At 51.4% G+C, this 27,590-nt stretch overlaps 2 protein-coding genes across 5 annotated transcripts; both read right to left on the bottom strand.

The window, feature by feature from the left end:
- Positions 1-465: 465 nt before the first annotated feature.
- On the bottom strand, positions 466-5,389 carry NHERF4 (NHERF family PDZ scaffold protein 4). Of its 3 annotated transcripts, none has more exons than XM_061440569.1 (11): positions 4,999-5,389; positions 4,594-4,621; positions 4,371-4,508; positions 3,829-4,040; positions 3,355-3,544; positions 3,127-3,263; positions 2,678-2,882; positions 2,254-2,450; positions 1,930-2,157; positions 1,584-1,784; positions 466-1,330 (listed from the first exon to the last, which is right to left on the bottom strand). In XM_061440569.1, exons 1-11 carry the CDS (start codon positions 5,056-5,058, stop codon positions 1,301-1,303), a joined length of 1,626 nt encoding a protein of 541 aa, XP_061296553.1. In that variant the 5' UTR covers positions 5,059-5,389; the 3' UTR covers positions 466-1,300. The 3 variants fall into 3 exon arrangements, with proteins under 3 accessions (XP_061296553.1, XP_061296554.1, XP_061296552.1); XM_061440570.1 differs by having other exon boundaries at positions 4,371-4,444; positions 4,999-5,388; XM_061440568.1 differs by lacking the exon at positions 4,999-5,389 and having other exon boundaries at positions 4,594-4,984.
- A 128-nt stretch (positions 5,390-5,517) lies between these two features.
- On the bottom strand, positions 5,518-23,742 carry NLRX1 (NLR family member X1). 2 transcript variants are annotated; one of them, XM_061440562.1, is made up of 10 exons: positions 23,656-23,742; positions 21,714-21,841; positions 21,089-21,158; positions 20,524-20,612; positions 19,361-19,980; positions 18,169-18,984; positions 8,301-8,896; positions 7,974-8,060; positions 6,933-7,184; positions 5,518-6,605 (listed from the first exon to the last, which is right to left on the bottom strand). In XM_061440562.1, the coding sequence occupies exons 2-10, from the start codon at positions 21,781-21,783 to the stop codon at positions 6,284-6,286; spliced, it is 2,922 nt and encodes a 973-aa protein (XP_061296546.1). In that variant the 5' UTR covers positions 21,784-21,841; positions 23,656-23,742; the 3' UTR covers positions 5,518-6,283. The 2 variants fall into 2 exon arrangements, with proteins under 2 accessions (XP_061296546.1, XP_061296547.1); XM_061440563.1 differs by having other exon boundaries at positions 23,650-23,722.
- Between the last annotated feature and the right edge of the window lie 3,848 nt (positions 23,743-27,590).

Here is a 27,590-nt window from a genome sequence, read left to right as displayed (position 1 = left end):
CTGAGTTCAATCCCTGGATTAAGAAGATCCCTTGGAGAAGGAAATAGCAACCCACTCCAGTATTCTTGCCTGGAAAATCCCATGGACAGAGAGGAGACTGGGAGGTTACAGTCCATGGAGTCACAAAAGACTTGGACGCAATGGAGCAGCTAAACCACCACACCACCATGGTGCTTAAACTTTCTCAAGAGAAATAAATATAGCACATTTTAAAAGGGGGGAGGGGGAGGTTTCCCACAACAAGTAATTCTCTGTAGACATAATTTAACTTTTGTGTTACAATTTAACTCAATTGTGGTACTATCTACCTGGCCATAGTCCCACAAGAGTGCCTGCAACCTCAAATACCATCTTAAGTCCAGGCTGTCACTTGTGCTTTTGACTGACTGGCTATCAATCAGTGATAGCCACAACCCCCTCCCTGGGCTCAATCATTTGCTAGAGTGATTGAATTCAGGGAAATGGTTTACTTACTAGATCACCATTTTATTACAAAGGACACAACTCAAGAACAGCCATATGCAAGAGATACGTGGGGTGGGGTATGAGCACGGAAGCTCCATACCCTCTCCAGGTGTGCCAACCCCCTGCACCTCCATGTGTTCATCAACAAAGAAAGCTCTCTGAACCTGTGCTTCTGGGTTTCTATGGAGACTTCATTATGTAGGCATGACTAATCAATCCATTGATCACTGGTGATTAATTCAACCTCCAGCCCCTGTCCCCTCCCAGGAGACTGAGGGGGGGGGCGGGGCACTGAAAGTTCCAGCTTGCTAATCACATGATCAGTTCCCCTGGAAACCAGTGCCCCATTCTTAGGTGCTTTCCAAAAGGAACCTCATTAACAAGGATAGCTGTAATTGAACGAGCCTTATTATGAATAACAGAAGACACCTTTATCACTCTTATTACTTAGGAAATCCCAAGGATTTTAGAAGCTCTCTGCCAGGAAAGGATAGGAAGACCTAATATATATTTCTTGTTATAAATCACAAAATCACACTGCTCATCTCAAGCAGATCCTCATCTCTGGGGCACAGCTCCCAAAGACCCCACATGACTTCCTCCGGAATCAAATGGGAAGCTCCTTCATGGGCCCACCTGAGGGCTCTGGCCCCACCCTCTTCCAGGAGGTGGAGCCACGGGAAGGGAGAGAGACCTTAAACAATCCTGTGACTGGAGGTATCAGGAGTCCTAAAGCTGCAGCTTCTGGTTTAAAGAGAGCATCTCAGCTCCCACCACCTCAGGCTGGAGGGTGAAGACAGGGAAGCTTGGGCAGATCATTGCCAAGCATGGGGTGCTACAGCAGATCTGAGGCCAGAACCCCATCCTAAGCAAAGAAAGAAGGGAAGAAGTCATTCAGGGAACAGAAGAGTTCCTTTTCCCTGTCCCCATCTGCACTGGAATGCTCAGGAATAGGGGCTTCTTCTCTGGGGTCTTTCTGTTCCCACCTACCCTGGCCTAAAGTCCCAACCAGGGTCCCCCAAACTGCTTCACCTTGTAGCCTCACACTCTGCCCTCCTCTCTGACCACGCCCCCTCCTCTTCTGGCTGCTCACAGTTCATCCATCTCTTTTTCCTCACCTCTCTGGACCCTGGGGGAATCCAGGCTTCCAAGCCCTGCTGAGATTGGGCTGCCAACTTCAGGCATAGGGGTGGCTTCGCCTCAGCCAGCTGCTGAAGTCTTTCCTGGTCTTTCTCTCCACCCATGGGATACCCATTCACCTCCAGAATCATGTCTCCTGTTTGCAGCCCTGCCTGGGCAGCAGAGCCTCCTAGGGTCACCTGGTGGAATAGGTGGGGTCTAGAGGAGCCTGGAACACCACAGAAAAGTTTGCTGGGTATTCTAGGGCTCTGGGAGGGAAGCGGAAGAAGGCTCATCAAGAGGCAAAGGATTGAAAACATCCAAGGTTCCCGGGGCATCCGTCACCTGGGAGATGAAGAGACCAGGCCTGCTGGCCACACAGCTGAGTCGGAAGCCATAGCCACCGCCAGGCCCAGGGTACAGGAAGCACTGGCGGAAGTTGCATGGGACAGCGGCCACTGTTGCGTCTTTGACGAGTGGGTTCTTGGTCTCAACCACAGAGGCTAAGCCACTACCCCGGGGAGAGTCAGGAGCCTCTGTGCTCTCCAAAAAGAGGAGCGGAGACAAGCGAACCTGGAAAAGAGGAAGAGGACAAATCCGTTGCTTCTCCCTAACCTGAGCCCTGCTCCATTCCGGCCCCATCTCTATCCCCGGCCCCTCAGCTCGCACCATGCTGAAGAAGCGGTCAGCCTTGGGGTCGACGACAATGAGGGAGACACAGGAGCCCTGCGCCCGGATCTTGGACACTGTCTCCTCGTGGCCCAGCCCCTCCACGCTCTCCCCAGCCACAGCCACCAGCCGGTCCCCAGCCTGCATCCCGGCCTTCTCCGCTGGCAGTCCTGGGTCCACCTCCCATAGGAACTGACCTGGGACGCAGACATCCTCATGGCTCCTTCCCCCCCGATCCCAGCGCCAGCCCAGGCCACTGTGTGCACACTGGGGGACTGACCCAGGGGTACACAGGAGGAGGAGGAGGACCTGGGCTGGGGTTCAGCCAGGGCCACCACTTGTGTGTACTGAGCGGTAGATGCAGACACTGGTGTGCCCACCCCAAGGCCCACCTTCCCGCCCCATCCCCAGGGCTCCCACTCACCGAGGCGACCATCAAGGCCCTTCTCCTCCCGGAGCACGAACCCGAAGCCCTGGGGCCCTTTCTCGAGATGCAAACAGCGGGGCTTGGTGGGCAGTGCCCAGCCCTCTGCCAGAGGTGCAGCCAGGGGCATTCCCAGCTGGCGACACTGTTCCTCCACCTCTGGCCCTGCCACCAGCAGGGTCACCTGCTTGCCACTCTGCCAAAGCTGTGGGACCCAGCAGGGCATTAGCATCAACCAACTGGGGAGGGAGGGCAGAAGCAGGCACCCCCTCCCAGCCCTTCTTCCCAGGCCCTGGAATGAAGCCCTCGGGAGGGGAGGGGTGTGGCGAACACAGAGTGGAAAGGGAAGGATGGGGACAGAGGTACAAGATCAGACTGGGAGATTGAGAGTCTGCTTCCCGAGACTGGGACAAGCCCAGAGGGGTGAGGACAAGAGGAACCAGCCATACCTTCCTGTTGAGTTGGTTGTGTGTGAGCTTTTCCACACTGACCCCATTCACTTCTAGCAGCCGGGCCCCAGGGGGCACTCCTGCCCGCTCAGCTGCTCCTCCAGGGCTCAGCACTAACCAGAAAGGACCCCGATGTCCTGGAAGCCCAAAGAGTGACTTTCTGCCTGCTGTCCACCCACAACAGGGCTCAGGGCCCCCCTGCTGACCCCTCCCGCGCTCTAAGCTCACCTTGGGTGACACTGAAGCCAAAGCCGCCCTCGTCTTTCACTACGTGGCACAGCCGAGGCCGGACCCCCTGGCCGAGAGGGGGACAAAGGTGGGTGTTGTTCCCCCGCTGAGCTCGGGCCACCTCGTGCACGTGCTGTGCCAAAACTGTCAGCAACACCCGAGGCCCGCTGGCCCGGATCCGGCGTATCACCTGAACAGCAGGCACGCAGGGTGGGCTTGGGCCGGCCCCTCTTATGAAGGTCCCCTCCCTGGAAGCTAACTCTTCACCATGGGAACCAGCTCTCTGGAGGCCTTCACCCAGCCATTCTGACCTGGGGCATCCGTAAATTCTGGGAGATGACCCCACACCCTCCCACCTCCAATGTGGGAGATATGTCACACCCACATACCCAGGGAGGTGACCAAGAGGCTTCTGTCTCCCCCAGGTGCTACAGAATGTTTCCTCGTACTACCGGGATTCCAGCCCAACCTCACCATCAAATAATCTTCATGTTCCACAACGTGGTTGTTCACTCCCAGGATCCAGTCTCCTTCTCGAAGACCCTGACGCTGGGCAGAAGAGCCTGGCTCCACCCTGCACACCACATGCCCAGCCCTGCCCGGCTGCTGCTGCAGATGGAAGCCAAAAGTCCTGCCCTCCTCTTTATTCAGCAGGTAGAAGCGAGGCCGTTCCAGGCTCCAGATATCTGGACGGGGAGGTGGGCAGCAGAAAAGGTGGAGGAAAGGGGACATGACCCAAGTCACCTTGTGCCTGGTAGCCCCTGCCCGTGTGATTGAACAGCGGACAGGCTTCTGCCCAGTTAGGTGTCGGGCAGTGGGGCTGAACACAGCCCAGGCAGAGTGGCTGGGACATAAGGAAAAAGCCTAGCCCCCTTCCACCTCCATGTAGTCACTCCCCACCAAGGCTGTTATCAGAGGGAGACAGTGAGTGGTGTCCAAGGAGACAGGATGCTTTGTGGTGCCCTAGTGGCTCTGGGGAAAGGAAGTGGTTGCCCCAAGGGGTTGGGGGAGGTTACCAGAAGGGTTGTAGTCTTCAGCCAGGGAGAGGACAGGATTATCAATGCCCAGCTTTGGGTTAAACTCAAACTTCCTGCAAGGAGGCAAGTCACGCAGGTAGGAGAAAGCTGACATCCAGACTTGGGTCCCAGGCTCGCCTTGAGGTGCCAAAGGCAGCTGATGAGCCTCCCACCTTCAGTTCCCTCCTCTCCTTGCCCCAGTCTTTCACAGCACGGCACTTACAGGGCCAAGGTGGCTGTGTCCTGAAGATCTGCCAGGCAAAGAAGGGGTGAGGGGATGAAAGGCAGTCTGCCCTCCGAGACTCCACTTCCATGGTCATTAACTGAAAGAACTTAGGGGAACCCCCAAATTCAGGACTCGCCCTGTGTTCTGCTCCCAAAGGGTCTTCCCTTCCCCTTCCTTCTGCTCCCTGGCCCAGGCCCTCTGATATACACAGAAATCTGAGCATATCAGTACAGGGCGTGGACCAGGAAGACAGACACATCCACCCACTCACCTCTCACCTCCTAACTTCCAGTCTATTTTCAGGGCTCCAAGCCCCAATACCAAGTGTGTGCTAGTTCCAAAGCCTTCCAATCCACCCTCTGCCCTGAAGTCCCCTCCGGAGGGTTTCTCCCGGCCTCCTACCTGCAGCTGCCTCCATGGCTGGATCTGCGACCCAGTGCTCAGTGTAAGGACAAGGTCCATCGAAACCAGCTGATCCTCCGACCTACCCCCGCCCCCACGTCCCGCCTCCTTCAAGACACTGCCTTAGAAGCAGCTGGGTAATGGTTAAGGGGAGGAGAGTCTTGTCTTCTGGGGAAGTGTGTATGTCCTTCCCGCCCCATTCCTGAGCCCCAACTTTCTCAGGAGGCTCTGCTGCTGTCCCAGGTCCCCCTCTGCGCAGAGAAAGGTCACTATAATTGCAGGTCACTGTAATTCCAAGGCTGGGATAAGTGTATGGCATGGGTGACAGAAGCCCTATGGCTCAACAAGGCCACCCACCCACCCCAAAATTTAGTTCATGTACCACCCCCTCCCCAGCCCTTGCAGCTTCTGAACTTAGTGCCCAAGAAACATCCGCAACAGAAAGTGGCCAGTGGTTTAACCAGAACGACTAAGAACAGTACCCTTTCTTGAAAGCAAAAGGCAAAATAGAGGCCACAGTAGTTGGAAGACACAACTCTTTAATAGCAAGTCAGTCCCCATGTCCCTAGGGGCCACCGAGCTTGGGTACCATTGGTGAAAGGGAGATGACGGTGAGAAGACAGCACCAGTGAGAGAGGAAAGTGGCTGCTGGCAACCTGGGTGTCCCCAGAAAACATAAAGGCAAGACATGGAAACCCTCCAATACATCTGGACAGCAATGCCCCTAGCAAGTCCGACATGATAAGAGTGCCCCCTGGTGGCACAATCAGAGAAGCAGCACAATCAGGTGCTGCTACAGGACAGGTGTATTCCCTGAATAGCTCAGCGGTAAAGAATCTGCCTGCAATGCAGGAGACACAGGAGACATGGGTCCAATCCCTGGGTTGGGAAGATCCCCTGGAGGAGGGCATGGCAACCGACTCCAGTATTCTTGCCTGGAGAATCCCATGGACAGAGGAGCCTGGTGGGCTACAGCCCAAAGGGTCGCAAAGAGTCAGACACAACTGAAGTGACTTAGCATGCACGTACACACGCTAAGGGACAATATGGCCACCAAATGCCACATCTTTCAGCCCTTCTAGCTGAAGGGAGGTGAGGCATGTTCCACGATCCTGGAAACTCCAGACTTGGAACACTGGTCGGACATGCCCTAGGAGAGCAACTGGCACACCTGTGTGCACATCATCCATCCCCGGAAGGGATCTTTCTAGAAGTAGTAGTGGAAGCTAGAGGGTCACAGACAGAAAGGACCTGGGGCCAGGGGACACACACTGCTGCCACAGTCTCAGCTTCCAGGGCCGCCCAGCTGCTCCAGGAGGGCCCTGACCTCGCCCTCCACCCGCAGCAGCTGGGCCTTACGCCAGGGATTAAGGGTGGCTCCCCGGTTGTCTTCTAGATCCCTCAGCAGCAGCTCCAGGTGGCGCCGGACCCGGCCCCGATCCCAGCTGTTGAGGTTCCGCTGGACTTCACCCAGGATCACCGACCAGTACTCGGACACTGCTGTCCCCTCTGTCAGCGACACCACGACCCGGGCACCGCCCTCTGCAGCGCTCCCCAAGTCCCGCAGGGCCTGGCGGCACTCTGAGCTCAGCTCGTTGAAGTAGAGACTAGCGGGAGAGAGCAGAGTAAATGCCATTCAGCGGGGCTCCGAGAAGGAAGGTGGAGGGCGGGTGGACAGAAAGCGAGGGGTCTCATAACTCATCCCCTCGCTGTGGAATGCGATGGGGAAAGTGTCTGCAATATGCCAGAGACGGAGGGCGGTGGCCACTGGGAGGCAGGGATGGCACTAGAATTCAGTGGGACCAGAGTCGATAGGAACCAGGGCCCTAGGACCCTAAGAGAAACAGAGGTGGAGAATCAGGGCAAGGGAAGGGCCCATCACGTATGGGGGGTGGGGTGATGGGACAGGGTGGGGGAGGGGCAGGAAAACTCACTGCAGCAGCTCCAAGGAAGGGTGCTTCCAGGCAGCCTTGGCTAAGGCCAGGGCCGCCGTGTCACCAGCGCCATTGTAGGCCACGTTCAGCTCCTGGAGCTGCTGGTTTCGGTCCAGCTGGGCAGCCAGCAGCTCCAGGCCCTCATCCCCAAGGCCGGTGTGCAGTAGAGACAGGTGTTTCAGGGACGTATTTCCTGCCAGCCCCTCCAGCAGCAGGGCCACACCCGCCGCCATCATCGGGTTGTTGGACAGCCTAGGGCCACAAGCAGTCTAAGGTTATGAGAGCTCCTAGCAGATGCCCTGTGCTGAGCACCGGACTTGGGCCTAAAGGGTGCATCGCCTGGGGCAGAGATCAGCCTGGATGCAGAGAAATGCAGGCCAGGAAATGACAAATTGGGGTAAGCTCACTGCAGGGGAGGAAGAGTGAGATGGAAGCTGGTTTATCCCTCCCTTCCTCCTGCCTTCCATTCTCCTTGTGACACGCCCCTTCCCTCTCCCCTTCCTCCTCCTTTCTTCCTCCTTTTTTCACTCCCTTCCAATCCCCGATTTGCCCTCTGTTCCCAATTGCCCCTCCTTCTTCCCACCCCATTCATCTCCCCTTACTCCAACCTGAAATCAGGAACCCAGGCGTCTGGGTTGCTAGTCAACCAGTCAACACTTTGGGAGCATCTATATAGAGTGCCCAGCATAAGGGTCAACCTTGTGAGACAACAGGGAAAATCCTGGGAGGCAATCAGTGGTGCTGTTACCAGGCAACTAGCCTGGGTGTTATTCCACTGGCCCCTCCCCAGGCTGATTTTAGCCATGTGAGAGGCTTACTTAATACCTATGACCCGTGGTACGTTCCCCCTGCCTGGCTGCTTGTACTAGACAGGGAGGATGGGGGAGGGGAGGATGGGGGAGAGGAGGGTGGGGGAGTAAGGAGGGTGGGTCAGGGTCTACCCGCCTGCCTTGTTTATTACACCAGGCATGCTGGGAAGCAGAGAGCCTACCCTTGACCATAGCTGGCCAGCAGGATGGAGCACCCTGCACAGGCACTCACCGCAGGGTGGTCACTTGGCACTGGTCATGTAGCAGCAGGTCGCGGAGGTCCCTGCAGGCCTCAGGGCCCAGGCTGTTGAGTTGCAACCTAGAGCAGAAGGTGGCCAGAGGGGAGGTAAGAAATCAAGGAAGGAGTTCGGCCTGGAGCCTGCCCACCCACCAGGACCCTCCCTCATCATGCACCTCTTGTAGTCCACAGCTGCGTCCCCTTCCGTGGCTCTTGTCACCTCCACCCACACCAGACTCACCCTACCCTCTGGTCCTTTCTCGCTCCCTTTAGTCTCCCGAGAACCTTTTCCTCTGCCCATCCAGGAGGGCAGGGCCTCACCCCAGCTTCCGGGCACGCAGGAAGACAGGCATGAGCGTGCGCAACCCAGCAGGATCCAGCTGGCAGGAGGCCAAGTTCACCTCGTCCAGGGCATGCCTTCCGCTGCCCAGGACAGTTGCCACCACCGTGCACTTGAGGGGCGTCATGCGCACGCCTGCCAGGTTGAGCTGGCGCAGAGAGCCAAGCACCTCGGCAGAGAAGCGCTGATTCTGGAACTCATAGTGGAAGAAGAGGTGGTCTAGGAGCTCCGAGGGGGGCAGCACCTGCCGGCCCAGCTTGCCCAGCTTCTTCTTGATGGCCTGGGCGTTCTCCAGGGCATCCAGGGTCTTGATGGGGCAGCCAAGCTGAGCCAGCACTGCCCGGTTGTGGGCAGACAGAAGCCCGCCCATGAACATGGGGAAAAGCTCAAAGACTTCATCGTCTGGAGGCTCATCCGGGTGGCGCCGGGGACCTTCGACGCCCAGGATACTAGCACCCATCTGGTCTAGGACATCGTCGTTGTAGTAGTCCTCCTCTCGGAACATCTCCAGCACCATGGCCTGGGCCACCGCCTCACGGCTCTTACCCACCACGCGCCCAAACACTCGTGGAACCACCTGGAAGGGAAGCAGTGTGGAGGAATGGGGGGTGGTGCAGCCTCCTGCTTACCTTTCAGCCTTCCTGCCTAAGCCTCACAGTCTCCTTTAAACTGGAGCGTGATTCGTCAGATCACATTACTCGCCCCTCCTGCAGCACCTTCCGTGGCTCCCTGCTGCCCAAGTGAAATAGAAAACTGCATAATTTGGCCCCAACTGGACCTTTCCAGAGTCATCTCTCAGCACTTGTCTCACGTATTCCAGACATAAGGAAATTCTGTTTCCCTAACACCCCTTCTGTTTCCAAGTCCACGGTTGGTGGAAAAGAATTAGCATATATTATGCATTTAGCTTGAAGAAATTAGCATATACTATTCATCTAGCTTGGTCCCAGGCTAGGTGGTATAAATACATGACCATCTTCAACATCATCACTGTCACCACAGCAGCGATGACTGATGTCACTGCTACTACTTCAGACCCTTCCTGACTTGACCTGATGAAATAAAATTCATATTTTAAGGTAAGACAAGAAAAATTTAAACATAAAATTTTTCTCTGCCCATTTGGGCCTCCTCCCTTCCTTCTGGTATGCACTGTACATCTCCATTCTACATTTAACTAGACTTCCCCAATGGCAAAAATACCTGCCACAAAGATCAGTTTCTTTTTCTGGCATCAGTTATGTGACTCCTTTGAAGATAACATTCCTTTTTCCATCCTCTAAGGGGTTCCTTTTTCAATCCTCTAAGGGGTCAAGGAGTTCCAAAGAATAGCAAGAAGAGATAAGAAAGCCTTCTTCAGCGACCAGTGCAAAGAAATAGAGGAAAACAACAGAATGGGAAAGACTAGAGATCTCTTCAAGAAAATTAGAGATACCAAGGGAACATTTCATGCAAAGATGGGCTCGATAAAGGACAGAAATGGTATGGACCTAACAGAAGCAGAAGATATTAAGAAGAGGTGGCAAGAATACACAGAAGAACAGTACAAAAAAGATCTTCACAACCAAGACAATCACAATGGTATGATCACTCACCTAGAGCCAGACATCCTGGAATGTGAAGTCAAGTGGGCCTTAGAAAGCATCACTACGAACAAAGCTAGTGGAGGTGATAGAATTCCAGTTGAGCTCTTTCAAATCTTGAAAGATGATGCTGTGAAAGTGCTGCACTCAATATGCCAGCGAATTTGGAAGACTCAGCAGTGGCCACAGGACTGGAAAAGGTCAGTTTTCATTCCAATCCCAAAGAAAGGCAATGCCAAAGACTGCTCAAACTATCGCACAATTGCACTCATCTCACATGCTAGTAAAGTAATGCTCAAAATTCTCCAAGCCAGGCTTCAGCAATACGTGAACCGTGAACTTCCTGATGTTCAAGCAGGTTTTAGAACAGGCAGAGGAACCAGAGATCAAATTGCCAACATCCGATGGATCATGGAAAAAGCAAGAGAGTTCCAGAAAAACATCTATTTCTGCTTTATTGACTAGGCCAAAGCCTTTGACTCTGTGGATCGCAACAAACTGTGGAAAATTCTGAAAGAGATGGGAATACCAGACCACCTGACCTGTCTCTTGAGAAACCTGTATGCAGGTCAGAAAGCAACACTTAGAACTGAACATGGAACAACAGACTGGTTCCGAATAGGAAAAGGAGTACGTCAAGGCTGTATATTGTCACCCTGCTTATTTAACTTCTATGCAGAGTACATCATGAGAAACGCTGGGCTGGCAGAAGCACAAGCTGGAATCAAGACTGCCAGGAGAAATATCAATAACCTCAGATATGCAGATGACACCACCCTTATGGCAGAAAGTGAAGAGGAACTAAAAAGCCTCTTGAAGAAAGTGAAAGTGGAGAGTGAAAAAGTTGGCTTAAAGCTCAACATTCAGAAAATGAAGATCATGGCATCCGGTCCCATCACTTCACGGGAAATAGATGGGGAAACAGTGGAAACAGTGTCAGACTTTATTTTTGGGGGCTCCAAAATCACTGCAGATGGTGACTGCAGCCATGAAATTAAAAGACACTTACTCCTTGGAAGGAAAGTTATGACCAACCTAGATAGCATATTCAAAAGCAGAGACATCACTTTGCCAACAAAGGTCCGTCTAGTCAAGGCTATGGTTTTTCCTGTGGTCATGTATGGATGTGAGAGTTGGACTGTGAAGAAGGCTGAGCGTCGAAGAATTGATGCTTTTGAACTGTGGTGTTGGAGAAGACTCTTGAGAGTCCCTTGGACTGCAAGGAGATCCCACCAGTCCATTCTGAAGGAGATCAGCCCTGGGATTTCTTTGGAAGAAATGATGCTAAAGCTGAAACTCCAGTAGTTTGGCCACCTCACGCGAACAGTTGACTCACTGGAAAAGACTGTGATGCTGGGAGGGATTGGGGGCAGGAGGAGAAGGGGACGACAGAGGATGAGATGGCTGGATGGCATCACTGACTCGATGGACGTTGAGTCTGAGTGAACTCCGGGAGTTGGTGATGGACAGGGAGGCCTGGCATGCTGCGATTCATGGGGTCGCAAAGAGTCGGACACGACTGAGTGACTGAACTGAACTAAACTGAAGGGGTCATGATGATCTACCCCTCACACTGTATATGCAAACATCTTAGGTGAACTTTATGTAAAATGCCAATATATCATTTTCCTTAAACATAGCGATTGATGCAAAACAAGATTTCTCAGATGACCTGGGAGGATACTGGGCCTCACCTCATGGGAGATCTTAGCTTCAGTACTTACTTATGATCTTATCAGTGCTATTAGGTCTATTACTTGTTCAGTTGAGTTCAGTTCAGTCGCTCAGTCGTGTCCGACTCTTTGCTACCCCATGAATCGCAGCACGCCAGGCCTCCCTGTCCATCACCAACTCCCAGAGTCCACTCAAACTCATGTCCATCGAGTCAGTGATGCCATCCAGCCATCTCATCCTCTGTTGTCCCCTTCTTCTCCTGCCCCCAATCCCTCCCAGCATCAGGGTCTTTTCCAATGAGTCAACTCTTCGCATGAGATGGCCAAAGTATTAAGAGTTTCAGCCTCAGCATCAGTCCTTCCAATGAACACCCAGGACTGATCTCCTTTAGGATGGACTGGTTGGATCTCCTTGCAGTCCAAGGGACTCAAAAGAGTCTTATCCAGTCTTATCACAGTTCAAAAGCATCAATTCTTCGGTGCTCAGCTTTCTTCACAGTCCAACTCTCACATCCACACATGACCACTGGAAAAACCATAGCCTTGACTAGACGGACCTTTGTTGGCAAAGTAATGTCTCTGCTTTTGAATATGCTATCTAGGTTGGTTATAACTTTTTTTCCAAGGAGTAAGTGTCTTTTAATTTCATGGCTGCAGTCACCATCTGCAGTGATTTTGGAGCCTTAAAAAATAGTCTGACATTGTTTCCACTGTTTCCCCATCTATTTCCCATGAAGTGATGGGACTGGATGCCATGATCTTCGTTTTCTGAATGTTGAGTTTTAAGCCAACTTTTTCACTCTCCACTTTCACTTTCATCAAGAGGCTTTTGAGTTCCTCTTCACTTTCTGCCATAAAGGTGGTGTCATCTGCATATCTGAGGTTATTGATATTTCTCCCGGCAATCTTGATTCCAGCTTGTGCTTCTTCCAACCCAGCGTTTCTCATGATGTACTCTGCATAGAAGTTAAATAAGCAGGGTGACAATATACAGCCTTGACGTACTCCTTTTCCTATTTGGAACCAGTCTGTTGTTCCATGTCCAGTTCTAACTGTTACTTCCTGACCTGCATATAGGTTTCTCAAGAGACAGGTCAGGTGGTCTGGTATTCCCATCTTTTTCAGAATTTTCCACAGTTTGTTGTGATCCACACAGTCAAAGGCTTTGGCCTAGTCAATAAAGCAGAAATAGATGTTTTTCTGGAACTCTCTTGCTTTTTCCATGATCCATCGGATGTTGGCAATTTGATCTCTGGTTCCTCTGCCTGTTCTAAAACCTGCTTGAACATCTGAAAGTTCATGGTTCACATATTGCTGAAGACTGGTTTAGAGAATTTTGAGCATTACTTTACTAGAATGTTAGATGAGTGCAATTGTGCGATAGTTTGAGCCTTCTTTGGGATTGCCTTTCTTGGGATTGGAATGAAAACTGACCTTTTCCAGTCCTGTGGCCACTGCTAAGTTTTCCAAATTTGCTGGCATTTGCCTATTTTGTAAGACTTGTTCCCTGAATTACCGTGTGACTGAGCTTCAGATAAAATTAATGATTAGACAACTTGAAAGTGAAAGTTAATCACACAGTCTCGTCTGATTCTTTGCAATCCCATGGACTGCAGCCTGCCCGGCTCCTCTGTCCATGGAATTCTCCAGGCAAGAGTGCTGGAGTGGGTTGCTCTTTCCTTCTTCAGGGGATCTTCCCTACCTGGCTGAGTCTCCTGCATTGCAGGCAGATTCATTACCAACTGAGCCACTAAGGAAGGCAAGGCAACCTGAAATACTGATCAAATATATAGTTCTATAAGATGAATGACTGTAAGTTGTAACTCTAGATATGGGACGAAGCAACAAGAGGAAATCATTTTCTGGATCATAACAGACTAGTAAGACAGGCAGGTCAGAGGATTTTGGCTACTGTTAATAAGGCCTAGTCCAGTAACAGCACACTGAGTGACTCATCAGTGAAATCCTTGCCTGAACCTGGGAATGAGCAGTCCTAGTTCCCTGGAACAAATTGGTCACAAACTGCCTCCCAAACCTTGATCAAAATTAAGACTGAAAGGGAAGAGATTGTAAAATAAAGAATGTTGCCCACTACACAGTTCTACAAAATCAAGTCATTAGCCACTGCAGTTGCTGGCCTACAATAACCTTGAAAGGAATTCAGGGCAAAGATCAGGATGAGGCAATTTGTGCTCTGGTTAAACTGACAGTGAAAGTGAAAGAGGAGAGTGAAAATGCTGACTTAAAGCTCAGCCTTCAAAAAATGAAGATAATGGCATACAGCCCCATCACTTCAGGCAAATAGATGGGGAAACAGTGGAAATAGTGACAGAGTTTATTTTCTTGGGCTCCAAAATTACTGCAGATAGTGACTGCAGCCATGAAATCAAAGTTCGCTTGCTGCTTGGAAGAAAAGCTATGACCAACTTAGACAGCGTATTAAAAAGCAGAGACACTCCTTTGCTGACAAAGGTCCGTCTAGTCAAAGCTATGGTTTTTCCAGTAGTCATATATGGATATGAAAGTTGGACTATAAAGAAAGCTGAGCATGGAAGAATTGATGGTTTTGAACTATGGTGTTGGAGAAGACTCTTGAGAGTCCCTTGGACTGCAAGGAGATCCAACCAGTCCATCCTAAAGGAAATCAGTCCTGAATATTCATTGGAAGGACTGATGCTGAAGCTCCAATACTTTGGCCACCTGATGCGAAGAGCTGACTCATTGGAAAAGACTCTGATGCTGGGAAAGATTGAGGGCAGGAGGAAAAGGGGACGACAGAGGATGAGATGGTTGGATGGCATCAGCTACTCGATGGACATGAGTTTGAGCAAGCTCCAGGAGTTGGTGACGGACAGGGAAGCCTGGTGTACTGCAGTCCATGGGGTCACAAAGAGTCAGACATGACTGAGCGACTTAACTGGACTGAAACTGACAGAACTGGTCCTTAGATATTTTTAGGAGAAATTTTTATGAACCTGGATTCTTGCATCTTTCCATACTTAGGAAAGCACTAAAACCATTAACTAAGATGTCTGTTCCTCATGACTAGATGGGGCTTCCCTGGTGGCTCAGTGGTAAAGAACCCATCTGCCAAGCAGGAGATGTGGGTTCAATCCCTGCGTCAGAAAGATCCCCTGGAGGAGGAAATGGCAACCCCCCACGCTATTCTTGTCTGGAGAATACCATGGACAGAGAAGCCTGGTGGGCTACAGTCCATGAGGTCACGACACAGCTGAGGCAACTAAACACACGTAGACATACACACATACTCCCTTCAGCAAAACAGTATGTGTACTGGTCTCCCTCTTTACCTCTGAAATAGTTCTTAGAACTCTCTGAGAGACTGTTTCCCAAGTTATAATCCTCAGATTGGCTTGAATTAAAATTTCCATTGCTTTCTTGGATATGTTACGGAACCATTGACCGAAGCAGCCTACCTTGACCAGAGCGATGATGACCACTTGCATGAGTTATCTCACAGTAGGAAGCCCCAAAGAGGAACATGGTGCTGCTGCCAAAAACTAACCTGGAAAATCTGGGAGGGGCCAAAAGGAGGGAGGAGATGCCAGCCCCATAATATTGGCCTACTAACCTCCCAGAATCCGCACACTGGAATCCATCTTGGCTAAGAGACACACAAGCCACTTGGAAGGACCCTGAGTCAGACTAAATATGGGCCAAACAAGATGACTGACCAAAGACAACCCAGAAATTAATCTCATCACCGTAACACCTGCGACTGTGAGTCACAGCGCAGAGCAGTTCCGCTTCTCCCCACCCCGTTTCCTACTGCTCTCTGCCTGGACGTCCCTTCCCAATAAAGCCTCTTGCTTTGTCAGTATGTGTCTCCTCAGACACATACTGACAATTCATTTCCAAGAGTTAGACAAGAGGCCCTGGAAAGGGTCCTCCCTCTTGCAACAGATGGACAATTGATTAATTTTTCATTGACAGGCCCCTGCCAACCACAGTGCCTTCATCACAGCCTCTCACTCACTCTGCTCTTGTCCTCTCTGCTTCTCTCTCTCTCTCCTTTCTGTCTTTTTGATACTGCTAAGATTTTTTCTCCTTCAAAGCTATATCCTCTTCCTGGAGTGTTTTCCCCCTGTGCTTCTCCTGGTTAGTCCTGCAGGGATCAGATTAAATGCCCTTCCTACAGAGTGGCTTTCCTTATCCCCTTAAATCAGGTCCCCACCTTACACACGTCCACAGCACCTGGAACTTGGCTTTCCAGGCACTTCACAAGATTTCTAATCATATGGCTAGCTGACATGTTTGTGTTGAGACTGCATGATCAGAAAAGACAAAAACCTGGGGTTCTGTTAGTTTTTTTCCTCTGAATATAACACATTGTCTAGCACACAGCAGGCACTCAAATATCTGTCGGAAAAAAACGAATGTTTGGGAGGTTGGTGACATCAGCTCCCATGTTTGCAATGGTTCTGAGAAGAAAGGACCTCCAGCCAAAGCCATGAGATTGTTTTGTGGCACCTCTTCTACTGACGTGCTGCAGTCCATGGGGCTGCAGAGTCAGACACGACTCTCTGAGCAACTGAACAATAACCTCTAATGCCTGCCTTTTTTTTCCCACTTGTTACAGGCAAGGTTCTCACCATGGAGGGTAGAGTGTCCCTCCCCCAACAATCATCTGGAGACAAGATACGAAAACAGTCACCCTGGGAAGCTGAATCAGTAGGCTCATATAGACACAGATGGGACCCAACCTCTGCTAGGCAACCCTCCCTCCAAGAGGGGCTGGGGGTGTGGTGCCCCCTCAAGTAATTGAGCAGCTTTCTGAATCCCGTCAGGAGACCACAACCTCACTGCAATCCAGATGAAGCAAGTACATCCTCAAAGGGGTGGAGCAGCCCCAGCAATGGCCATTACTTTCCTGCCTGGGTTGATGCTGTAAGAAGGGATGGGCTGCCTGAGCCTGTTTATGTTTAACAGCAAAAAAAAAATTTAAGCTTTTTATTTATTTTTATTATGCTGCACTGGGTCTTACTCTCGGCATGTAAAACCTTAGTTGCATCATGTAGGATCTAGTTCCCTGACTAAGGATCAAACCTGGACCCCCTGAATTGGGAGGGTGGAATCTTAGCCGCTGGACCACCAGGGAAGTCCCTAACAGACAATTAAATAGCACTTACTATGTGCCAGGATCTGCAGATGAGGACATTTAATCCTCATATTGGGCCAGTGATACCGATACTTTATTTTTCCAGTTTCGAGTAGGAAATGGCAACCCACTCCATTATTCTTGACTGAAAAATTCTATGGACAGGGGAGCCTGAGCAGGCTACAGTCCATGGGGTTGTAAAGAGTTGGACATGACTGAGTGAATGAACACACACATTATTCCCATTTAACAGATAAGGACCTTGAGACACAGGGAGATTAAGTAACTTGTACAAAGTCACACAGCTAGTTAAGTGGCAGAGCCTGGATTTGAACCCAGGTAGCTGTGTTATTGGAGAAGGAAATGGCAACCCACTCCAGTGTTCTTGCCTGGAGAATCCCAGGGACGGGGAAGCCTGGTGGGCTGCCGTCTATGGGGTCACACAGAGTCGGACACAACCGAAGCGATTTAGCAGCAGCAGCAGCAGCTGTGTTATAAAATCCCTATTCTTAACCCTGACGTTTTGCTGCCTATAAAAAGGAAAACTTGTTAAAATTTTGTCCACTTACCAAGGCCCTGCTTCCTCAAGATAGGTAACTGAAACATTTCTACAGAGGACTGGGGTTACCAGCAAAGCACCACAGCTTCACAGAAATATCCAAAGTACATCTGTAAAGTTTAGCAGAAAAAGCACAGGATTCGGAACTATAAAACCTGCACTCAGATCCAAGTTATTCTACTTACTGAATGACCTTGGTCAAGTTACTTAGCCTCTGCGAGCCCTAGTTTCCTCATCTATAAAAAGGATTATAATAGTGTTTCATTTACAAGGCATCCGGCAGACATCAGCTGAGAGTGGATATTTCTTCCCATCAAAAACTTAGTGCATCTGCACTGCTCACAGCACAGTCCTCGGGCCTGTAATTTGGTTTCTGGAGCGGACCTGCACCCTGGACGGACTGTCCTAAATCAATTACCAATGCCATTTTTCCTCCTGGTATAAATGAATAAAATGGCATCTGCTTTATAAACCTGTCTCTGGTGATTAAGTTAGGATGAGACATCACTCCCAGAGTCTAATCACCTCTGAGGAATAGATACAATTGGGTTTCTGGACCTGCAAAGCACAACCCTAAACCTAACCCTAACCCTGGACTGTAGTGACCCCTGCCGCCCAGCAACGAAGACTAGGAAAGATATTAAACCACCCCCCAAAACCTATCATCAGAGTTATGGGATTGTTATTAATAAAGTCCTTGCACCCTCAGATCCCCCTCCAAGCATTCCCCAGCCTATGGCTTCTCTTTCCCTCTTCCTTATACCCCAATCCCATTAAAAGCCAGACTGCCCAGATCTGAAACAGAGCCAAGAAGGAGATTCACAGTTATGCAGGGAAAACGGGTTCCTTCTGGGAGAGGAGCAGGGGGTGAACAGGGAGGATGGGGACTGGAGCCAGGGGTCCTGGGGCTGTTACCTTGAGCAGGTTGAAGAGCAGCGGCAGGGCCCGCAAGGGCAGCAGCTTGGCCACGATGCCCAGGACCAGGCTGACATCCTCCCCGACACGGCCCACGAGCTCGGCCACTTCCTTGCCCACCCTCTGCAGAGTTGTCTTCCTCAAACCCAGCACGATGTAGAGGGCAGCCAGGTATTCCTGCATGGCAGGCACAGTGAACACGAAGGTACCCGTGTGTCCTGGCTCCACGCATGGGGCCAGAAAAAACCGCAGGGCGTCTCGGCGGAAAACATGCAGCAGCTGAAACTCCTCTTCTGTCTGGACGCCGGCTTCCAGGCAGCCACGCACGTCCTCTTCGGAGAAGTATGTCTTGCGGGAGGACACACCCTCGTAGGCCAGCTTGCCCATGGTTCGGGCCGCATAGGCCATCAGGGACAACTTGGAGGGGTCAGTGCTGTCCAGCATCTCCCCACTGAAGTTAAGACGCAGGAAGCTGGTATAGATGCTTGTGAGGGTCTGGCCGGCCGGCGTGGGGGCATGCAGGAAGTGCAGGGTGGCACAGACGAGCCAGCAGTAGGAGGGCAGGAAGCAGGCAGCAGCGATCTGATGGTGCCCCTCCAGATTCCGGGTCAGCATCTGCACCAGGTGGTCGCGCTGAGCCGGCGTGACTGATACTCCCCCAGCTCCGGGCCCGCAGTCTGGCTGGTTGAGGCGGAGCTGGAAGTAGAGCTTCTGGAGGTTTGTATCGGAGAAGCCACAGATCTCTCCATAGCGGCCTACGTACTTGCTGGGGATGCGGCCGATGGCAGAGGGCCGGGTGGTCACCAGAATGCTGGCCTGGGAAGGGCATGGTGGAGGGTTAAGAAAGACCCTGGTGTCCTCATTGCCTCACTTGCCAGGGAAGAGTCCAAGGGTGAAGATGATGATGACCTCAGTAATAATAACTCAGACTTATGTGGACCCACTATGATCCAGGGCACCGTGCTAAGCACTTCCTATGCAGCATCTCATTTGATCAACGCAACTCAAGGACAGAAGGAAGTGGAAGCCTGGAGAAGCTACTGACCAGCTCAGTCCCACAGCTTGGAAGCAGAGGGGCAGGATTTGAACTAACCCAGAGCCTACGCTCCTATGTATTAAATATGTGGACCCAGAACGCAAAAATCCTTAGGGGGCAAGTTAGGGACAGCAAATCGGGGCAGGGCACACTCACCTCAGGCAACATGTATTTGCGCAGCAGGTTGATGATGATGGCAGCTGGCGCCTCTGGCTTCTCGGGGTCACTGCAAAGCCCTGTGCTGGCCAAGGAGAAATTGAGGTTGAGATGCTCCAAGCCGTGGAGCACAAAGAGCAGGCGGGAACCGGCAGCGGCCATCAGAGGCAGAATCTCCTTCAGGGGAGTGTAGCGCTGGGCTACAAGTTGGCACAAGGAGGCGGGAGCAGGGCCCAGGGATGACAGGTCCTCACAGGAGAAGGGAATGAGCAGCTCGAAGGCTGGCAGCCGCCCATAGCACCAGTCCAAGACCATCTTGCGCACCAGCGTGCTCTTGCCTGTGCCCACGGTCCCATAAAGCACCACCGTCTGCACCCGGCGCCCACAGGCATCTGGGTCAAAGAGCTGAGACAGGGCTAGCGGGGGGAGCCCAGCAGAGGGTGGCTGATGCTCCAGGGCCAGTTCAGCCAGTGGGCGCAGCAGCTCATCAGGGGTGCTCTCACGGATCACAGGGTCGACATGGACTGTGTCTAGTGCAAAGGTCGGGCCAAACTGGCGCTCTTCCCTGGGCAGCCGACTGAACCACTCGGCCAGGTTGTGGCGGTGCCGCTGGAGAGCTTCTGAATGGGAAGGCAAGAGGAGAGAGGGAGGTCAGGGAGAGGGGCGGGGAAACGCGAGAGCTTAGGGAGACCTTAGAGCTAGGGTCAAGCTGCCGAGTCAAGACACGACATTGGGAGATGCTGGGGTCCAAAATGGTGCTGGACACACAGGACTCCCTCAGAATGTCCAGGAAGTTCAGACCCCTGTGACAGGAAGTAGGGAGCCATGGGATGAGTGATGGTGAGTCTGGGCTGACTGGTTGCATGATTATCTGTGCATGATCTTCCCTGACAGCTAGAGGCAGTGTGTTGAAGGGAGGGATGATATGTCCCTCCCAGTGCTTTGTACACCGTAAGTGTGCACTGCACGAGTGTCGCAAGAAGGGGTACACAGATAGACAGATAATGAGGCCAGGGAGAGTGGGTCCACAGATGGCCGATGGTAATGGGTGCTCTATACCACCTTCCTGCTTGCTTCTCTCCCCACCATCCCCGACCCCATCACACCCCCTGGGATCCCAGCATCCCCTCTCCTCAGGCTGACTGAGAAGCCAGTCCCTTTACCAGATGCAGCAATGCCCCGGAACAACTGTCCATGCCTCCCGGATGAAGGACCATTGCCCACTGAGCTTCCATTGTGGCGTATAAAGGCCCTGTGAGCAAAGAGAGGGGGTGAGCTGGGGCTTGGCTGTTGGGCTCAGGCTCCACAGAGGCTCAGAGTCCAGTCCTGCCTCAGCTGATAGACTTCTGGCTTCCTAAGATCCAGCCCTGACCCTGGACATCCAAGTCCAGAGCCTCGTCTGATTCTCTCACACCCTTCCCAGGGCCTGAGGTCTCGCCCCTAGCCCTCCAGCTCCCCGCTGCTCCCTGCCTGCCGGGAACTTAGGCTGGCCCCTACCGGATTCCGCCCACCTTCCACCAGTTCTTCCTCTGGCTGACCACTGTGACTTGCACCATGGATGATATAAGCCAACTTCCTCTTTAGGTCTAGTAGCTGACTCTCTACGCTCTCTACCCACCGGGAGACCAACCTCTCCCCAGGGCATCAAGCTCTCTGCAAGTCCTGACCCTTCCCAGGCTACTCTGCTGTGTCCCGATGTGTCCTAAAAGTATGACACCAAGGCCTCACCTCGGGGACCCAAGAGGGCGCTCCCCTTTAAGGGGCCAACTCCAGTGAATCAGGAAGGGGATATGTTCATCTACAGAGAGAAAGAAGGAAGAAATAGCATCAAGAACTCACCCACATTAGCTCAACAATACACAAACCCCCATATCTACGTCAACCCCCCTCATCGTTTGCTCTCATAGCATCACGAACTGCCCCTTTGCAGCAGTTATTATATTTCATTATGTAATTATTTCATTAACATTCATTCACACACCCATTCTTCCATGAGAGCGGGGATTACATCTGTTTTGTTCATAATTATCTACTTAGAACTAAGCACAGGGTCTGTCTAGCACACAGCAGGCACTCAATAAACATCTGTTAAATGCAAAATTAAATCAGACCAGTGTTCCTGGGCTTATGTAGCTACAGGGACCCTCAAAGATCTTTTAGTTCGACTCCCTTAGTTTAGGATGGGAGAAAGGAAGCTGGGGAGGTGCAGTGACTTGTTCAAGGTCAACAGCTAAAGAATCACAGAGCTGGGACTAGCACACCTGGTGTGTGGATCCCTGCTCTACTGGGGGTGCCGTCTGGACTCTGAAGATGAAGGGAGAGTTGGAAACAGAAACCCCTGCTTCCTGCTCACCTGCTGGCTGGAGTACTCTTCTCAGACCAGGGCTCCAAGAGGCCCTGGGCAAATGGCAGCCCCACCTCATGGCAGGAGAAAAGATCAGAGCCTGCGGGACTGAGCACACTGCCTTCTAGTCTGTTCCCCTGTAGGAAAAATGGTATGAATGGACCCCACACACCCCAACTTTCCCACCCCACCTCCCCGAGCAGGCCAAAGGGTGGCCTTCCTCCTCAAGAGAACATTGGCTTTTACTTAAGTGTCAGTGTCACCAAAGCCCCGGCCTGGCCTTCAGACCTCCCTCCTCCACATCCCCCACCTGAGTGATCCCATTTTATCTCCTACCATCCACTGCCTCTACCCTATGGCTTCATGATCGCCTTTCTCCTGAGTTCCAGCCTAATGAACTATTTAGCTGTCCTTTAAAAAAAAAATTATTTATTTTGGCTGTACAGCAAAGCATGTGGGATCTTAGTTCCTTGACTAGGGATGAAACCTGTACCCCCTGCAATGCAAGCGCAGAGTCTTAACCACTGGACTACCAGGGAAGTCCCCCTTGTTGTCCTTTTCTTCTTTTGCTTGGCTTCCAGCAAACTCATAGGAGTTCTGTGTTCATGTTCAGAAGCTTTTCCGAGCCAACAATTCCCAGTAAAGAATCATCCACTCTCAAGTTTTTCTGTAGCTCTCAGGTCCTTTTAGCTGAGTTTTAATAGTTTGACCATTTTATCTTCTCTGTGACTTTTATCTAACCTGCTTTTCAGGCTGGCATAAATAATAGATAAATGAACAAAGGACTTGCTACTTTGTGTCTCCATATGGACATCCTGCCTGTGCTTCAAGATGCATGCTTGCAGAACTGAACTCAGCAGCCCTCCTCCCTGTTCAGTTACTTCACCGCACATCTTCCCAATCACATGATTTCTTCTTGAAATCTGACCCCTTTATCTTCAAATTCTTCCCTCCTCTTTTATCCACTGGAATCAGCCCGCTGGCCAGTTCCTCCTCCCCATTCTTTGCCAGCCTGTTCCTGTTGCAATATCCCTCCCACCCCTGTGGTAACTCAGACCCTCCACAGACTTCCGGGGACCCCTCTTCTCTTTACCTTCTCTCTGCCTTCAGTGCCATTCCATTCCCATCCCTCATCCCAGCCACTAATCGCCTCCCTAAAATCCTAGGTTGTATGGAGTCCAAATACCTGACCCACATCTGCTATTTTTCTGATAATGCCCCTGACCGGTGCCTTATCCACCAGGCTTTCCGAATCTTGCTTGCACTTTACTTTGTTCATACTCTTCCATCAGCTTGGAATGACCTTTCTCTCCTGCCAGAATCCTACCCAAGCTTTTAAAAACTGCTTAAAGTCCCTCTCTCCTGGGCAGTCTTTCCCCATCCCTGAGCTCCCTTAAATGAAGCACACAGCTACTTGGCAGCCGGTCTCCACTGGGATGTGGCTCCTTAAGGGCAGGACACACTTAGGGAGAAGTGGGTGCACTGGGCCCTCTTGCCAGCAGGGCCAACCTGTGGAGGTGCAGGCTGGGGCTCAGACTTGGAGTCCCGGTTGCAGAAGGGTTAAGAGGCGGCCCTGGCAAGCTAGAAAAGCTTGGGGAAACTAGCTCAGTGGGAAAAAATCAGACGCAGGGCCTCTGATTCAAGATGGGACTCGTGGTGGGGGCGGCGGTGGGGAGGGTAACTTTCGGAGGATCACCCCTGGTCTCCAGAGCAGTGAGAAAAGAAGAGGGCACCGCAGGAAAGGTACCAGGTCTGTGCTCGCACAAATCCAGAGCTCCTCCTCTTAATCGGGGACCCCAGCTTTCCCTGTTTAAGTTGGTTTCAGACCCAAGGGGAGAGCCCGCCACAACGGCCACCATTCAGCGCACCGCTGCGTCCTACGCAACCCCGGCAGCCGGCTCCTTGCGGCTCCAGCCCAGCCCCACCCCGCCCCCGCTGCTTAGACCTTTACCCGCCGCGGTCCAGGCCGGGAGCGGTCGTCGCCAGAGTCTCTCGCTTACTCGCAAAGGCCCCGGCGCGGCGCCGCGCTTCCTGCCCGCCCCGCCCGCCTGCGCGGAGCCCTGCCCTTTCTGGCTACGCGCCCGGCAGCGGACACGCGCGAGAACGCGCCTCGGCGCTCCGGGCCTCCCGGTCCTGGGAGGAGGCAGATAGCGAGAGAGGCTGGGGTCCCGGAGAGTAGGCCCGGGGCGGGGACTTCTTCCGCATTCGTCCGGCCATCTCCCCGCGCCTCCCGTGCTACACCCCTCCATCCGGGCGGGCCCTGCCGCTGGAACTGTCTTCTGCTGGTCACCCAGCGACAATCTCATCCCATTAGTCACTGTCTCTCAGGCAGGGCTTGTTGCGACGCCCATTGTACAGATGAAGGCACTGCCGCTCAGAAAGGTGAAATGACTTGCACCGCCGGTTGACCCAACTTGGAAGAGCCAGAACAAGAATCCGGGGCCTGGGTCTTCCTACCTCGGACCCCTGGACCTTCCCGAGGCGCCCTCTCTCCCTCATCCCCAGAACATTCTTCCCTCTGTGCCTCTTCACCGCTTCAGCGTACCTCTTGGCAGAGATCTTGGGATCTTGGGTCTTCCCTCTGTACCTGGCTCTCTTCACCTCTGCCCAGAACCTCTGTGTGTGGCTTCTGGTCACTTGCCTCAAGGAAGACAGAAGAATGGGGCGAGGGAGTGCTCCCACCTCTAACTGCCCTTCTTGTCTGGCACCCAGACATAGCCTAGCCCTGGGGCTTCCTAGTCCTCAAAACCCCCACTCTCGTCCCTGTGCTTCCACACCTGGCATGCTCAGGACCCATGAAGCTGAGCGAGGCGTCACCCACCACCCACAGCCAGGGCATGCCTCCGCAAGCAAACACAGGTGTGCACTGAACAGAGGTGTGCAGTAGGGAACCCGTAGAGAGGCAGCCGGACAGGGCTGGGAAGAGGGCTTTATGATCTTGATTTCAGCGAGGCAGCAATGAGCAGTGGCTTGAGGCGAGATCTTAATTCCCTCTCCAGGAACTGAACCTGGGTAGCCTGGATGATAAACAGGAATCCTAGCCACCAGACCAGCAAGGGCTAGAGGCTAGAAAACATTTTCCCCTGGATCTTTGCCCCCAGTGAAAAATACAGAGGCAGACATTGTAAATGTCGGTACAAAGTACCATTAGAGACATAGCACAACAGGTGGGAGAGCATATAGAGAAATGGTTTGTTTAGTTAAGGCAGAAGCAAGGCAGAGATGTACACCTGGAAAGAAGGGGCATACCTCTTAGAGAGGAGGAGTGCAGTAAAATAGCAGTGAAGTCATTTATATAGGTCAGTTCTTCTGGGTCTTTGTCTTCCTTCAGCCAATTATCTGGTTTCTTTTTCTACACCTGACCTACCCTGGGACCCTCCTCTGGTTGCACAGGCATCCCTCAGTCAAGATTTATCTCAAAGTGAAGGCTTCTGGGAGGCACAAGACTCATTCATTATTGCCTGGAATTATCCCCTGACTGTTGACCCTCAAGGAGCCTTTCTGCGCGTGTGTAGTGTCTCCTTTGTCCCAAAAAGGGGGGAGTGGGGATCCCTTAATCCTTTACTCAAGCAGAGTTTTGCACATCTTTGTCCTTGCCATGACTATTACCTTGACAAAGACTGGGGGGAGGCTGATTAGAAATTCCTCAACTGGAGCCTACCTATCTCTTATATCAGGAATTGCAAACAGTTGTTAACTATCCAGGCTGAAGCCCACTTCTTCCAGCCCCAAGAAATGCAAACAGGAGGCCAGATGTAAATGTCTAGCATGGAGCCCATCTATCTCCTGACTCAATCTCTACCCTCCATCCTTGTTTACTTTTTTTTTTTCTTTGTTTAGTTATACATGTAAACATCTGTTCTTTCACCAAACATGTGGTATTGGACTAAGACTGAACAACAAGAACAAGAAGAACAAGGACCAGACCAGAGCAGCTCCCCTCTAGGGGACCCAAAGGACCGTACTTCAGAGGCAGATAGAAGCCTTAGGAAAGTCTGGGAGAGGAAGTTACTAACTGACTGTGACCCGGAAGTGACATTTGAACTGGATCTTAAAAAATAAGATGATACTCAGACCAAAAAAACAATGAAATAATGATGTTTGCAGCAACATGGATGGAACTAGAGATGATCATACTAGGTGAAGTCAGACTGAGAAAGTCAGACAGAGAAAGACAAATATCATAGGATATCACTTATATGCAGAATCTAAAAAAAAATAAATACAAGGAGGGAGGTTCAAGAGGGAAGGGACATATATACATCTATGGCTGATTCATGCTGATGTATGGCAGAAACCAACACAATATTGTAAGGCAATTACCCTCCAATTAAAAATAAATTTAAAAAATGAACTTATTTACAAAACAGAAGTAAACTAACAGACATAAAAAGCAAACTTACAGTTACCAAAGGGGAAAAGGAAGGGAGGGATACATTTGGACTTTGGAGTTAACAGATACACATTACTACATATAAAACAGGGACTTGTCGCAGGGACTTCCCTGGAGGTCCAGTGGCTAAGACTCCACGCTCCCACTGCAGGGGGCCCGGGTTCAATCCCTGGTCAGGGAACTAGATCCAACATGCCACAACTAAAAAGGTGCCACATGCTTCAACGAAGATGCAGATCCCACTTGCCACAACTAAGACCCAGCACAGCCAAATAAATAAATACTTTTTTATAATAAAAATAAAATAGATAAACAGCAAATAGCACAGGGAATTATATTCAATGTCTTGTAATAACCTATAATGGAAAAGAATCTGAAAAATAATATATATATAATTCAATATATATATATAAAACTGAATCACATTGCTATACACCTGAGACATTATAAATCAATAATACGTCAATTAAATTTTTTCTTAAAAAAACAAGGAATGAAAGGGCATTCCAGACAGCAGGAAAACAACACATTTGATTTCAACAGAGTTCTGAACAGGGAGTGGGAGGGGTAAAGGGTGAGGGGAAAGGAGGCAGAGTGACCCTGCGAATGTGGTTTTAGGGCCTGGGGGGCTCCTCTAGCTTCACTCCACTTCCCTAGCCACGTGAGGCAGACAGGCCTCTGGCTGTGTTACTGGACCCAGTACAGAACAAACCATTTCCCTCCCCCGCCCCCTCAGCGGGTATGGCAACCATGTAAGCTCTATTAATGACATATAATTTGGCCTCTTGCAGACAGAAGCACTGTGAGTCACGCTGCGGGCACGTGCTCTGTCGTCTGACCTCAGGATGGGGCGGCAGGTGCCACAGAGCCACAGCATGGAGAAGAAACTTGGTCATCTCTGTCCTCCTGCACCTTGCACAGACCCTGACAAAGAAGGCGGCACCGTGTTGCAGGAAACGATCTCTGGGTCCAGGAAAGTTGGCATTCAGGGAGAGTGGGTCCATTTCAAAATATGTTTGAAAGCCGCCCCGCACCTCTGCAGGTTACTGGGACCGGGAGTAGAAATTGAGAAGGCTCTTGGTGATAAGAGCATTGCAACTTGAGGGCTTGCTCAAAGCACTTCTCCATGCCTTGGTTTCCTTCTCTGTAAATGGAGGAAATGATCACACTCCTCCTCTCAGCCTCAGGCAGTTGCTGCAAGAAGCAAAAGTGCTTTCTTCACAATTAGGTGAGCCACTCTACGAATGTTCTCTGTGCCTTTGCTGGTTCTGGAATGGCTGTTCATTTCCTTTAGCTCCTGAGGGAATGTACAAATGTGTGAACTTATAAGTGTTACTCTTTTGAAAGTATTTTAAATTTCATCTTAAAAGAGAAAGAAGGGACTTCGCTGATTGTCCAGTGGCTAAGATTCTGCACTCCCAATGCAGGGCCCCTGGGTTCAATCCCTGGTCAGGGAACTAGATCCCACATGCTGCAACTAAGACTCGGTACAG

The sequence above is a fragment of the Bos javanicus genome, chromosome 15 (genome assembly GCF_032452875.1).
Source record: "Bos javanicus breed banteng chromosome 15, ARS-OSU_banteng_1.0, whole genome shotgun sequence".
In the NCBI taxonomy this organism is placed as follows: domain Eukaryota; kingdom Metazoa; phylum Chordata; class Mammalia; order Artiodactyla; family Bovidae; genus Bos; species Bos javanicus.
Note: the sequence above shows the minus strand (reverse complement) of the source record. Positions and strands in the feature narration are given on the sequence as shown.